This window comes from Spea bombifrons, chromosome 9 (assembly GCF_027358695.1).
Source record: "Spea bombifrons isolate aSpeBom1 chromosome 9, aSpeBom1.2.pri, whole genome shotgun sequence".
Taxonomy (NCBI): Eukaryota; Metazoa; Chordata; class Amphibia; order Anura; family Pelobatidae; genus Spea; species Spea bombifrons.
In genome coordinates this window covers 21,944,330-21,960,024 of record NC_071095.1, presented here as the reverse complement: position 1 = coordinate 21,960,024, position 15,695 = coordinate 21,944,330, and the positions used below count along the sequence as shown (strand labels likewise).

Here is a 15,695-nt window from a genome sequence, read left to right as displayed (position 1 = left end):
TTTTACATCTGAAATTTTAAATAAATGACAAAAAAAAAAACATTCAAATTTGAACCTGGTTGTCACTTCAGTACGCTGTATGATTTGGCGTTTGTAGAGCAGCAAATGTTTGGGGTAATTTGCATCTAGTTATTATAAGAATATAAATCCGGCACCGACAAGGAATATTAAACCGTACGGGCACCAGCTATTAAGAGACTGATATATAAAATATTTGTACAAACAAGTGACGGAAATATATGTTTATTTACTAAACTCTGTCTCTGGCTTTTATTTTAAAAAAAAATGCAGAAATTAGGATAAAGTGAAACTCCCAGCAGTCTCTGTGAAACTAACGGTGTCTACAAACAATATTTATTTTACAAATATTCATAGATTAAAACATCAAGAATTCAAGCAGCCAATCAGTCGCAAGAATCGTTTGAGGAGGAAGGTAGCTGCAGCTTCTACCTCAGGTAAGTACTCCGGGTAATATCAAACTGAGGTGGAAGGGAGGATGGCCAGATGTGCCTACCGCTTCTGCACAGCAGAGAGACAGTGAAGCAAGCATACGTTGCTTCACTGCTAATTGGAAGCAGAGCTCAGTACTTTAGCCCACACTTCACAGATGGGAAGTACCGTGCTGGAACATGCAGTAGGTGTTTGATCGATGCCCTTGTTATTTCCTATTCTACAACTCTTCTGGTTTATTCACTCCCACAGGCTGAATATCTTTTTAGATTCCAAACGCAACTTTACAATAGTTACAGCTGTACTACAGGCGATGTCAAAGTGCCCACCGAAGAGTCATTAGATGCCTTCCTAGACTCTATGCCAAGTACGTACGGATATCTCGCACAGGTTGTGTGTTAGCAGAGCGAACCGCATCTGGTCATTTATAGCTAATGGCCATAGATATGCATATCTCTGGAAGTTCTATATTCTAAGATCAAAGCGAACAGAGAATTTTCTCATAATGCCCATCAACTTCACACGCCAGTATAAGTATGGATGGCATGCCCTACTTTAACCCCCCCACAAATCTCACACACCAGTAAGAACAGATACTGTCGTTATATGTAAAGAGATATAACTCCTTTCTAAGTAACGGCCCGCAGATGCGTGTTCTGACAGACCAAACCTTATGCGCAATAATTTAGTGTTTGTAAAAGGCTTGTCTGGTAATGAAAGCAATCTCTTAACAGTTCTGAAAATGTAAAGACCGTAATTTAATGTTCCCTAATAATTGTTTTTGAATGCCGAGGAAAAAAAAATACACAAATGATTAAAAAAAGATATATGCATTTATTTAATTATGCATTATAGCATATTCATGGATGCTTGCAGCTCTTTCTCTCTGAGAAGTCCCTGGATACTGATGAATGATTAAAGACAGGATAGTTCTAAGCATCTTGACTTCACCCTAACTGCTGCTTTGATGTGGGTGTCCTGGGTATTAGTGAATACCACATCAAGGTTAGTCTATCATTGATAATCAACTGCATTATGAATGTGTTATTAACCTTTAGTAAATTAGACCGAGAAGCATAGCGACCTGCTCCATTCTCCCTGTTAATTTTGAACATGATAATAATAATAGTCTAATAATCTCACCAGCGGTCAGAGCAGCGGCAGCCTGTGGCAGAGCCAGCATAAACTAATCTTTCCCTGTATTATTCTCTCAGGTCCTCGCTGTGCTTTTACAATGGATGGCCTGAACCAATAAACCTCATTCAGTGACATTAAAATAGGTAAGAGGGAGGAAGTCAGGATGCCCCCACGTGGTATATACATTAGGCTGGTCTTTTAATACAAATATATATAGATATATTTCAAAAAAACTATTTGAACCTTAAAACATAACTCACAAAACTCTCAAATGCAAAAAAATATATTTTATGTAATGAGGAACCTTTACACAGAGACGCAGGTACATGGATGTTAATTGACTAGGCAAAGACCCGTTTGTTTGCTGCTGGTATCAACATGAAATGCCGTGGCTGTAAACTTATTTCACGTTAAATAAAAAAAAGAAATCATATGACGTCCCGGTCTATCCCATAACAGTTCATCTGTTCTATAAGTGATGCAGTCATATAGGTCATCTTCCATTAGTGGCCGCTAATGTTATGTTACAGCCCAGAAATCGTCTTTGCATGTAATCAGTATCGTCTATGGCCTCCTCTTCCACCATAACTGTCACTGTATCCTCCTCTGTTAGAATAACCCCCTCTGCCATGGTATCCACCTCCGCCATTATAGCCACCTCTACCGCCGCCACCTCTCCCTCTCCATCCTCCTCTTCCGCCACCATCCTGCCTCTTTTGCCAAGGGGGCATCTCAGGAGGCGGTGGATTAATCTCTGAAGGTCTCCCTCCTCGATCGGGAACTCTCCCCATAAGAACCTACAAGGAACAGGACATTTAAAAAGGATCAGTTACAGAGTTATGTAGGCCAGCCACCCAAAATCTACTGAATATGGTTAGAAGTCTGGTATTGTCTTGATGAAATAGCATCTAGAGTCTAAAAGGAATCCATCTCAAACACACACAATGCAATATATGCTCATATTGGGTTTGATGTGTCATTTTTCGCACAGGTTCTAGATCTACAAACTCCAGCAATTTAACACAACAATGCCCAGGACACAAAAACAGCCGACGTATTTCAGATATTGCGTAGTAGGCATTGCCCCGCATAATAACCATCAACTTAATTCTCAAAGGGACAGGCGACTTACTTTGTTCACAGCGCACGCGGTATTCTTCCGAATCTCCTCACTGCTGGTTCGCACAATTCTGGAAAGGTCTTCTCGGGCAGCCAGGAGGTGTGAGAAAGAAATTGTTGTTTTGGGGGACAAAGAGTAGCGCGCTGGCTGATATATCCTCGCTATCTCATCTGTTTTTGCCTGGACAAGAAAAAAAAGAACGTGCTAAATAAGTGTGAAGCACAAAGTGAACGCTGTAGAATACAGCAACACGGATGGCTCCAAACATCCTAAGGCTAAATTTAATAGCAAGGTAGCTGGGAGAACGCTAGACAAAGTGTGTATGAACGAATAAACCCATAACATGAACTGGTTATTCCAAATAATCTTCATCTAAATAACAGACGGTGGGGAGATGCGGACCAGACATGCGGAGATGAAGGGGAAAAAAATGTACTTTTCAATGATCCACCCGTGTAGCAAATGAAACAGCACTGTGCTGCGGAATACGTAAAGCTGCGGACTGACGGATGATCAGCTATGACAGTGTAATAAATGATCTTCTCTTATCCCGCCTGCAGTGTGAGGCTCACACAAAACGACTTAATAGGATACAGTTCAGGATCGACCTCCAAGGAACTAGGGTTCATATGGAGCCGCTGAACGCAGGAGCAGCGAGTGGTCGTGTCAGTAACTGGTTACTACGTGCCGGTAGCCCAGCAGCTTCTCGTTTTTAAAATATAAGCTGCTTTATCAAAGTCATGTAAAAAGAACTCATTTAATTGAGACTTCTGGATCATCAGCATAGGCAGACCACATGATCTCAAGTCATACAGAAAGACAGTCCGGTTACGACACCCCCTTGTCTGTAAGATAATATATCACATCATCATTTTCTTTTATGTATATGGCGCCAACAATTTATGCAGCGCGTCTTACAGTCCATACATTCATAATGTCAGACAAAGCTTACAATCTAAAGGGAATGGGATAAGGGGAGTGGGTACAGTGACATAGTGTATAATATTAGTGCCAGTTCTCTGTATGCATGACACTGCTGCCCTCTACAGACAGCGTAGAGGTACTGCATGAACACTTCTGCGTACACTCACCTTGGCTCTGTCTGACCAGCCAAAAGACTGCACAGTCACATCCAGGCGTTTTATTAACATCTTCCGCCGGCACTCGTACTCCTTAGAAAGGGCTGTATTGATTTCCTTCAGGCGCTCCTGGAAGGATATACAGTATGAGCCAATGCATATTTGCATAAACATTATATTGGCATTAAATGGCTATTCATGAACTCACAGTGGGATTGCTGCAAAGTAAGAATCAAATCAATGCAAAAAAAAAATATTCAAATACCGATATTATTCCGATTATGAACACTTTTTGGTGACAGTATTCTAGTTAGTAACATATCAAAGGCCTCACTCGCAGGGAAGCCTGTATTATACAAGCCACATAAATATCGATATTGAGATTACATTAACACAGTGATTTCTGGGGGAAATGCAAATGCATGATTACACGAGTGTCAGTGTGACATGTAACTTTCTCTTTACGTGTCAAAAGCAAACACAGCGTGGGGCCATTTGAACAGCGAAAGATAATGTTACATGTCACGCCGACACTCGCGTAATCATGGATTTGCATAGATATAGTGACAAATATTATTTATCACAGTTGAATTAAGGATGCCTAATAGTTGTATGCATCTGTATGCTCTCTCCGTGTCCAAAGTCCTTTCTCTCCGTTTCCAAAATACTCTCGTAAAAGTTTAATGTTATGCAATCTAAATTTATAAATGGTTATGATGTTATCATTGTGGAATTTGATGTGGATTATGGGTAATTTACAGGGTTGTCTTTGCTAAAATGAAAATGGATATTGTATGAACGTTTAATATGGTATGTACCGGTATGAATGTCTTACCATCTGCTCCTCATTCAGTTCTACGTTGAGTAATGTCTGTCCAATATGATCGGTTTTCACCTGAGACAGTGCTTCTGTGATCTGCGGAAACCGTCACAGCCAGTCAAGCCAACAAAGAACAAGGTGCAGGTGTTAGGATAAATTCAGATGTTTAAAAGAACTGAATGAGCTAATGAACCCTACAAATAGTACGCGATAAGAACCAGCCCAGCGTATTCCGTTCGCCGCTTCTTAAAGCGTAAGTAGAATTTTTGGAATATTTAGGAAGAGCAATGCTTGGGACAAAATTGTACATGTGAGGCAATCACTATGGAAACCTGCGAAGGGTCCTGATGACGGCCTGACACGCATTTAGTTATTCAGAAACTGTTTAACCTGGAACAGTACACTGAAATTTCATAAGAATGGATTTATTTTTACAAATATTCCTTTTTGTGGCCCAAGGATCTAAAACCGCATTTATTTCACTGAATAATTGGTCGTACACCCAAGCACAGGAAGGGCAATTTTTATACAGCTGCCTGCCAATGATATGCAATGAGTGTTTTATAGACACATAGAATTTGACGGCAGATGAGAACCTGGCCCGTCTAGTCTGCTCGTTTGTCCTGATGTAGAGACTCGGACCTTAATCATCCCTGATCTTGTCTTACGTTTAGGATAGCTTTATGCCTGTCCCAGGCATGTTGAGACTCCCTTGCTGTATTAGCCTCTACCTCCTGATGGGTCTGCTTCATTTATGTAAAAACACTCTTGGTAACATAAAACCTGCTTACATTACATCTAAACCTCTGACATTCTAGTTTTACAATTGCAAAAGTTGCAGTGAGCATAACCAGGTATGAAATGCATTACTACTTTATTCCATAGTACAACAAGGACACAAAAGTGCTTGCAAAGGAGTTATATCACTTGCTTCAGTTGTGTTTTCGTATTGTCTTTGTGTTGAATGTTAGTGGAGCGTGGAAAACAGTACAGAACTAACAACTAAACCCTGCACGCTTCCAGTGTTTCAGGGCAAAGATGTTTACAACATATCCTTACCTTGGCCTCTACCAGTTTTAACAGGGACACAACATCACAAGAAGAAGGTTCCGGAAGTCGGAGGGCATCACAGATCGCTTTCAGTTCTAGATAGGCAGGGTCACTTTGCCTCGCATCCATCTGCACCTTGCTCTGCAAGATCAGCATCGCTTGAAGTTCTGTGCCCAGAAACACTAAGAGAAACACCCCACCAATAAGTGTTTTTAGTCCAAACTGATGTAACTACTTAATTAGACCCTCGCTACAAGCTGCCCATAAAATTCAACTAATAAAGCTGCAGCCTGCAAACACAACTAGTAACCCTAACAGCTTTACAAAAGCCAGTCACTGGCATGTAAATTGGTTGGTATTATTGTTTTATTGAGAATTATGTGAAAGATGTGATGGAGTGTGTGACGGAACTGTCCATCACTGGGGCCCCTGGAGAGGACTGAAAGCAAGCCTGCTACCTACAGATTATGGACCCTGTCTCCCTGCCCGGGCGAGTGGGACTGTTGTCCTCGTCTGGGACCCGAACTCCCCAGTCTCTAAGTGCACCCCAGGACTGGTTAGTGGGACAGGTGCCCTTTGCCAGCCCCCTGCATCCACAACTCTAGGAGTGACGGAGCTGTGCTGTCCGACTGAACTGGCCCCAGTTCAGTCTTCTTTTTAAAAGGGGAGATATGTGACAGAATGAGCTGTCGTACAGGGGCCCAAGGTAGTCAGAGATGGCTCCAGCCTGGCTGCCAAACAGGCAGGAACTCCATTGTTAAACTAATCCCATTAACAAGATGGCTACCAGGGGGATATTCAGTAGCTAAAGGGGATTAAAGGTTGGGTTGTCTACATGTACCTGTTTATCAATGTTGATTTATGTTAATGAAGTTCTGTGGCTATATCAGTCTGTTTTACAACAATAAACTGTTCATTCCTGCTGTACTCAGTTCAAGGTAGTTGTGTCTACTTATTGGGTACACATAGCAGGGTTCCAAGGTGCGCATGCTGGCTGGTGCTGGAAGTGATTCCGGGGACGACAGGAGGATACATGTGGGTGATCTCTGGGAGTTACTACAACTCTCTTGGTGAACCCGTTACAGATGTTCTGCATAATTAAAGGGGTGCTCAAGCCACAATATGCCCTTTAATGTTTTTGACAGCTGAATGCTCTTGCTATGTTGCAAATGGGTGGAGGCATTCAGCAGAATCCTCACTCCTATGCATTCCTTGTTAGTAGGGATCCAGAGGGCCACTGGAGAATCCCTTTAATCAAACAGTCTTTTGGGGTCTATGGTAAAATAAAATGTAGAATGTATGAGGACCGAACCATCCTGTAAAAAGCACGCAAATGAAGACTGTCCTAATCTGAAGATTTCAAGCCTTGCACTTACACAGCAGCTTAAGACAGTCCACCTGGTTTTTAAGTCGACCCGTGAGGACTCCAGACACAAGTGTGGGATACGGACAGGAGAGCTCCTTCAGAAAGCCGCTCACTTCCAGCTGAATACTCTCAATGTCGTCACCTTAAATCCAAATACAAAATAATGGAGTTATGCAGAAAGCAACAATGCTTAGTTAACTAGACAAGTATTTGCATCTTCCCAAATCACCGTCAAACAGTAAAACGTAGCATCAAGTCAACAAAGAAAATAATTTGACCCAAGAGGAAGCAAAAAAGACTTTTTGTAGAAAGCAGTCTCTATTTTTGATGACATCGCCCTTCGGGAGACGTAATGCGGTGGCACTGGAGACGTAAATCTTTAAGTAGGTGGTGCATCCAGGTGACATTGTGCACATTTTCTGTCTTTCTTTGTCTGCCAGCGACATAAGTCCGTTTTAAGAGCTCCTGCACTAGGTACAAAACAAAAAAAAAAAAAGGCACTTACCTTCTGCACAGATGGTCTCCTCTAAATTACCCAGAAGTTTAATCTGAGAGCTGAGCCAGCAAAGGAGCTCCAAGAACTCAGGAGATGTCAGTCCGGCCTCTAAAGCCGTCGCTAGCATGGCTTCATCCATCAGAGGACCCTTGTACCTGGAAGATAAGGACCAACACTTACTTCTTCATTTACGTTCAGTGTCTCTGTTATCCGTGGTATATCCATATATCCTGCATTGATTCTTACTACTTACTACTACGGAATTCTTCTTTTATTAATGCTTATTTAGGTTTATGACACGGTAAAATAAACCATCATAGGAAGGTGTGTGTTGCCATGCCAACCTGAGCGACGGACACTGTCCACAGAGTAAAAACTGTAGCGTGTTCTTCCTGTCATTAAACGGGTGTCAATTTGTCCAAGTGAATATATATATATATATTATATATGACATACATGCTGCATGTCACTAACATACACAAGCCATTGGCCTAAACTACTGGCCACACATCCCCCAGCAATGTCTGCACCACCTTCAAAACAAAATAATGCACAGCACTGTATACACGGCATTTACCCGAGGGCTTCCAGTGTATCCAGTAAATCAGCCTCCATGTGTAACAGCGATTCCAATGCCTTCTGTCTCACTATTCCCGTAGTCACAATGGGGATTTCGTATCCAGCGACTTCCGGTCCGGCTTCCCTTATTCCTCCGTGCAGCAACACAGCTTCCGGAACAAAACGTACGCGCAGGAAGAGCAGCGCACACACACCGGCAGGATGTTATTGACGGGAGCGAGCCGGCTCTGCACCTGCGTTCTTCCGACACGTACAGGGGGCTATGAGCACAGCCACCGTATCCCGGAGAGCACCGAGCATACGGTCCGACAGCGGCATGAACCGGGGGATGGCGACGGGCTGCCCAGGCACAGAGCTGGGTGCTGCTCCGACTATAAGCAATAGGCAATAATAGCTAATAATTATTTACTATTATTACTATTATAATTATTAGAGAAACTAGAGAATCATAGGCTTAGCAGGAATGTTGAGGTTTTACTTTACTGAGAGGGTAGTAGATAAATGGAACAACTTCCTAGCAGAAGTGGTAAAGGTTAATACAGTGAGGGACGGGCGTACGACTCCTAAAACTAAGGCCAGACCAAGAACTGATTAAAATCTGGAGTCAGGTAAAATGGACCGAACCGGTCTGATCTGCCAGCTGATTCTGTGCTCTGTGTGTGAATTGTGACTCTCCTCAGCCCTCTGACAGTTTGCTTTATAGGGGGACGCTGACTAAATCCGTCTCCTGAAGTGCTCCGCCCGGCTTATACTAGATAATAATAAATTATATAATACGAACATATAACTTTAATAATAGGCAGTAAGGGACATATATCCCGACAATCGTGTATGCTGTACAGCGCTGAGGAATATGATGGTGCTATATGAAACACTAAATAATAATGTGCTACAGCGCTGAGGAATACGATGGCGCTATATAAAATCCAAGTAATGTACAGCGCTGAGAAATATGATCTATATAAAATACCAGTAATAATGTACCGCACTGAGGCATATGATGGCGCTATATAAAAAACTAGTAATAATGTACACGGCTGTGGCGTATGATGGTGCTATATAAAATACTAGTAATAATGTACAGTGCTGAGGAATACGATGACGCTATATAAAATCCAAGTAATGTACAGCGCTGAGAAATATGGTTCTATATAAATAAAATACCAGTAATAATGTACCGCACTGAGGCATATGATGGCGCTATATAAAAAACTAGTAATAATGTACACGGCTGTGGCGGATGATGGTGCTATATAAAATACTAGTAATAATGTACAGCGCTGAGGCATATGATGGCGCAATATATATTACTAGTAACAATGTACAGCGCCGTTGCGTATGATGGCGCTATATAAAATACTAGTAATAATGTACAGTGCTGAGGAATATGATGGCGCTATATAAAATACTAGAAATATTGTACAGCGCTGAGGCATATGATGGCGCAATATATATTACTAGTAATAATGTACAGCGCCGTTGCGTATGATGGCGCTATATAAAATACTAGTTATAATGTACATCACTGTGGCGTATGATGGCGCTATATAAAATACTAGTAATAATGTACAGTGCTGAGGAATATGATGGCGCTATATAAAATACTAGTAATATTGTACAGCGCTGAGGCATATGATGGTGCAATGTATATTACTAGTAATAATGTACAGCGCCGTTGCGTATGATGGCGCTATATAAAATACTAGTAATAATGTACAGTGCTGAGGAATATGATGGCGCTATATAAAATACTAGAAATATTGTACAGCGCTGAGGCATATGATGGCGCAATATATATTACTAGTAATAATGTACAGCGCCGTTGCATATGATGGCGCTATATAAAATACTAGTAATAATGTACAGCACTGTGGCGTATGATGGCGCTATATAAAATACTAGTAATGTACAGAGCTGAGGAATATGATAGCGCTATATATATGACTAGTAATAATGTACAGCGCTGAGGCGTATGATGCCGTTATATAAAATACTAGTAATAATGTACAGCACTGTGGCGTATGATGGCGCTATATAAAATACTAGTAATGTACAGAGCTGAGGAATATGATGGCGCTATATAAAATACTAGTAATAATGTACAGCACTGTGGCGTATGATGCCGTTATATAAAATACTAGTAATAATGTACAGCACTGTGGCGTATGATGGCGCTATATAAAATACTAGTAATGTACAGAGCTGAGGAATATGATGGCGCTATATATATTACTAGTAATAATGTACAGCGCTGAGGCAAATGATGGCGCAAATAATGTATATCATATGCCTCAGCGCTGTACATCACTAGTATTTTATATAGCGCCATCATATGCCTCAGTGCTGTATATTAATTCACCAGAGCATATGTGTTTTATTCATTTTCCTTCGACGTCGGCTCTGTGAGTTGAGTGTTCCAAGACGGCGGACCAGAAGTGTGTTCGCATGGTCGTTTAAATTCCTCCCCTGCGTTAGCCTCTACCACTTCTGCTAGGAGGCTGTTCCATGCATCTAGCACTGGGTCAGTGAAGTAAAACTTACTTGAATTACATTTAAACCTCTGACTCCCCCTATAAATTTATAGTTCAATAAACGAGCCAGCCCTATATGGTGTATATTTCAATTAATGTAACCATTGCATTGTGTATAATTTCTGTGTTATCAGCATTTGTCATCGTGTGATCTCCCTGAGCCGGACTCTGCGCTTCCACGGCCGCTGGAGACAGAACTCTTATCGCTCCTGATGGCTTGCGTTGCTGCGTGAGTAGAAAGTAGGTGCCATTTGCCCGTCTCTGCTGCCCTCTGCCAGCCTCCCCAGACTCCGCTACTGTCTCCCCGGACTCCACTGTCATCTGCCAGTCTCCCTGGACTCCGCTACTGTCTCCCCGGACTCCACTGTCATCTGCCTCTCTGCTGTCTGCCAAAGTCCGCTGCCGTTTGCCAGTCTCCTCACACTCAACTATTGTCTTCCTGGACTCCACTGCCATTTTCCGCTCTACTGTCTTCCAGTCTCCCCACCCTCCGCTCTCCATCTGCCAGTCTCTCCACCCTCTGCTCTCCGTCTGCCAGTCTCTCCACCCTCCGCTCTCCGTCTGCCAGTCTCTCCACCCTCCGCCTGCCAGTCTCTCCGCTCTTCGTCTGCCAGTCTCCCCACACTCCGCTGCCGTTTGCCAGTCTCTCCACACTCTGCTGCCATTTGCCAGTGTCCTTTTATGTCTCCCCAAACTCTGATGCCATCTACCAGTTTCCCCAGACTCCACTGCCGTTTGTCTGTCTGCTCTGCTGTCTGCAATAGTCTGCTGCCACTTGCAAGTCTTCCTCGACTCCGCTGCCTTCTGCCAGTCTCCCTCACACTCGGCTGCCAGTCTCTCTCACACTCGGCTGCCAGTCTCCCTCACACTCGGCTGCCAGTCTCCCTCACACTCGGCTGCCAGTCTCCCTCACACTCGGCTGCCAGTCTCCCTCACACTCGGCTGCCAGTCTCCCTCACACTCGGCTGCCCGTCTCCCTCACACCTGTTTTCACGACTCGGAGCAGTTTGCGTAGGACCTTGCCGAAAAAACTTTTTCTTTAAAAAAGCACCAAACTTTTAGGGTGCGGCCTATATACGGGGGCGGCCTATATACGGGGGCGGCCTATATCTGAGCCAATACGGTAATTTATATCATATGTAACTGTATGTCGTGAAAATGCTGACCCCTGATGGTCACTTGTGCGCATGACCGTCCCATTAACAATATTAAGTTGGAATTTGCTGTACTGTGGCGCCGTCGTGTGGACATACTGTGTAATTACATGTCTGCTTTAATGGTGGGACGCTGTGATTTGTTATCCTTTGGTGTCATTGTGGGTAGTGAGCGTGAGTAAAGGGCTGTGAGTGGCACCCTTAAGAAGATGCTGAGTGCGTGTAACAAAATCAACATGAGGGAGGAGTGTTGTGTGAGTGAGATCACAATGTTGCAGGCGAGTGTGAGTAAAATATTCTTCATATTTTATGTTGTTTCCTAGCAAATCGAAATGTTTTGGTGAATCGAATTCTTTTAGAGGGTTTTTTCCCCATTCAGCTGGACACCGGCAAGAACAGCTGCTAAATATCACACGATTTCCATTATCTGAATGTTGAGGGATTGCATCCCGTTTTGCGATATATAGCACGACGGCTTGTGAGACGGTAGCTGATATCCTGAAACCACGTCACACATTTTGATGAGTGTGCGCTGTGGTGTAATGCTTGTGCTGCACATCGGTATCAGTTGGAGCCATAACCCAGCGAGTTCTAGCCGATACCCGACAAATAATAGACATATTTTGGGATCTTTTTCATGTCGAGAAGGTAAATGCACGTTTTCACAATAAATTCTCTCTCCGTTACCTTCCGCCGTGATGTCATTTATCGGCTGGATTTTGGGGGGATTTGAAAGAATTTCGGATCAGAGATAAAACGTAGAATCTCTTTTTGTGTTGATGTTGTGGCTGCGCTCCTATGAAGTGAAAATTCCCCACAATCTGCATATGCGATAGAATATCAATCCCACATTCATATCCCTAACAGTGTGATTCCTCTTGGTTGAAGAGCCGCTGTGTGGCGTTACTGCTTTTCCATAAAAATTTGTTTAGTGTATGTTATCTCATAAATACATTAAACATACGCACAGCCGCTATAACACTTATTAGAGAGTATATAATGTGTGTGTGTGTGTGTGTATATATACATAGTGTGTGTGCATATTAGTTCAGAACCCTTACCATATATGATATTTTAACTACGTTTTATCATAAATGGCCTTCACCTTGCCCTCTTTAGCGGGTAATTGCAGCTTGATTTAGGTTAATGACTGTAAGTTAGCCCCCATGTGATGTCTGGACGAGTCATGTTGTAGGAGAAGTCAAACTACTGACTGAGACGCATGAGAGTTCTTTATTTCATTTACTATTCTACAGTAAGTAATGATTGGGCTTATAAAATGTATGGGTCAAACAGAAGAGGCAGGTTTTGTTTGTGTATGTAAAAATATAAAAAAAATATATATTCGTGGTCTGTCTGGGTGACTTGGTGGCCGGCCTGTGAATTTATTATTATTGTGGTCCGTCTGTGTGACGTGGTTGTCGGGGTGCAGTTATTATTATCGTGGTCCGTCTGGGTGACGTGGTTGCCGGGGGCGGATATTATTCACGTGGTCTGTCTGGGTGACGTGGTTGCCGGGGGGGCAGTTATCATTCAAGTGGTCTGTCTGGGTGACGTGGTTGCCGGGGGGCAGTTATTATTCTCGTGGTCTGTCTGGGTGACGTGGTTGCCGGGGGGCAGTTATCATTCAAGTGGTCTGTCTGGATGACGTGGTTGACGGGGGGCAGTTATTATTCTCGTGGTCTGTCTGGGTGACGTGGTTGCCGGGGGGCAGTTATCATTCAAGTGGTCTGTCTGGGTGACGTGGTTGCCGGGGGGCAGTTATTATTCTCGTGGTCTGTCTGTGTGACGTGGTTGTCGGGGTGCAGTTATTATTATCGTGGTCCGTCTGGGTGGGTGACTTGGTGGCCGTCCGGGGTGCAGTTATTATTATCGTGGTCCGTCTGGGTGACGTGGTTGCTGGGGGCGGATATTATTCACGTGGTCTGTCTGGGTGACGTGGTTGCCGGGGGGGCAGTTATCATTCAAGTGGTCTGTCTGTGTGACGTGGTTGCCGGGGTGCAGTTATTAGTCATGTGGTCCGTCTGGGTGACGTGGTTGCCGGGGGGCAGTTATTATTCTCGTGGTCCGTCTGGGTGACGTGGTTGCTGGGGGGCAGTTATTATTCTCGTGGTCTGTTTGTGTGACGTGGTTGCCGGGGGGGGGCAGTTACAATTCACGTGGTCTGTAAAAAGGAAGTCATGATTGACAACCAGCAAAGCCTCTCAATACAAGACTTTAAAATGGTCTCAAACATTAATGGAGATTCTTCTCTGCAGAGCACATGGCGAATCAGTTAGGGCATTTGGTCACCTTCTGCTCCCTCCCCCAGTGCAATGTCCTTTCCCTTTTCTATCACCTTGGACTCTGAGGGTCACTGGAGAAGATAGGTTACCAGAAGGAGGACCTATTGTGTTTATAACGTCCTGCTATATATATATATATATATATATATATATATATATATATATATATATATATATATATATATATATATATATATATATGCATATACTCACTTACAGTAATTTGTATATGTATTGTTAGTTTGTTTAGCCTCTGTTAATAAATATTGTTAATTGCAGAAAACAAGGCGTGTGGACTCTGGCTTTACACTCGATAGTTAGTGGTTATTGATGGCATAACAGTGTGATTATTTATATATAAATATATATATATATATTGTGACATTCGTGTAGGATTGGTGGTGGAAGGGAGGTATGTTTCTCCTAGATGCCTTTCCTATGTGGAGTAACACCTGAGTCTTCCACCTGCGAGGTGATTAATTTAGGTGAATGAGAGGGCGGGTATAAAAGGGAAGCCAGGAGGGCAGGGAGCTCTCTGGCTGAGGACACAGAAAGCCTGTCTGTGGGAGAGACCTGTGAGTAAAGTGAGTAAAGGTTGCTGGATGTATTGTGTTAAGTTGGCAGAGAAGCTCTCCCGCTGGTAGTGAGGGACATCCTTTGTATAGTAAGTGCCGGACAGGCAAGGTTTTTCTTTTGTTACTGTGTTGTTATATTTTTTGTCTTTGCAACCTTTCCAATAAACCTGACCCTGTGTCAGATCGCACAAACCTACTGCTGTTTGCTTGCCTGGTGTGAATGAAGACGGGGACTTGTCCCTTGTCCTCAGCGAGGGGCGATCCCAGACCTACCTCACAATATATCTATCTATCTATCTATCTATCTATCTATATATATATCTCCGTAATGGCTCGGATATAGGCCGCCCCCGTATTTAGGCCGCACCCTAAAAGTTTGGTGCTTTTTTAAAGAAAAATAGTTTTTAATAGACATTGTCATGATTAACTCATATAATGTAGTGGATGCATGGAAGGGTAACCCATCAGAGGTGGTTAGTTTCTTTGTTTAAGCATTCAATGAGTTAATCCGAGGTTGATTTAATGTGTTTCTTTGTGAATGCCCTCTGTATCTGTTCTGGCTAGAGGTGCCATCTTCCCAAAGGACCCCTGTGGTGATTCGTGGCCTAACTGATGAGGACCCTTAGTTATAGGAATTCCATTCCTATCTTAAGTGGGGGGGGTTTCCATCACCTTTACCCCACCATAACTTATTGGCACATCAAAGATGGGACCCGATTCTTGGGGACGGTGTGAAATAATCAGTCATGTGGTCAGAGGGGCGTTTGCTTGCAAAAGTCTGATTTAGGGACAATGCAGCGACCTCAAAGCAGAACTCCATGATATACTCTGATCGGACCAACATCGTAAGAACCGTCTGGACTTAAGGAGTTCCCACAGGCCTACTTATTGGAGAAACTCGTGAGTGAGGGTCCTGCGTATTGGAGAAACTCGTGAGTGAGGGTCCTGTGTTTAAGTCCCATTGTTTTTAAGAACTGTTTGCTGTTTTATTTTTCTTTTGTATGTCTTGTTTTTTGTAATTCTGGCACTGTGTAATCTTTGTATTTTTGTTAT

At 43.1% G+C, this 15,695-nt stretch overlaps 1 protein-coding gene across 1 annotated transcript; it reads right to left on the bottom strand.

The window, feature by feature from the left end:
• Positions 1–1,863: 1,863 nt before the first annotated feature.
• On the bottom strand, positions 1,864–8,209 carry LOC128504739 (protein FAM98B-like). Its single transcript, XM_053474925.1, has 8 exons — positions 8,096–8,209; positions 7,528–7,673; positions 7,033–7,164; positions 5,666–5,838; positions 4,622–4,702; positions 3,799–3,915; positions 2,720–2,887; positions 1,864–2,384 (listed from the first exon to the last, which is right to left on the bottom strand). The coding sequence occupies exons 1-8, from the start codon at positions 8,131–8,133 to the stop codon at positions 2,142–2,144; spliced, it is 1,098 nt and encodes a 365-aa protein (XP_053330900.1). The 5' UTR covers positions 8,134–8,209; the 3' UTR covers positions 1,864–2,141.
• Between the last annotated feature and the right edge of the window lie 7,486 nt (positions 8,210–15,695).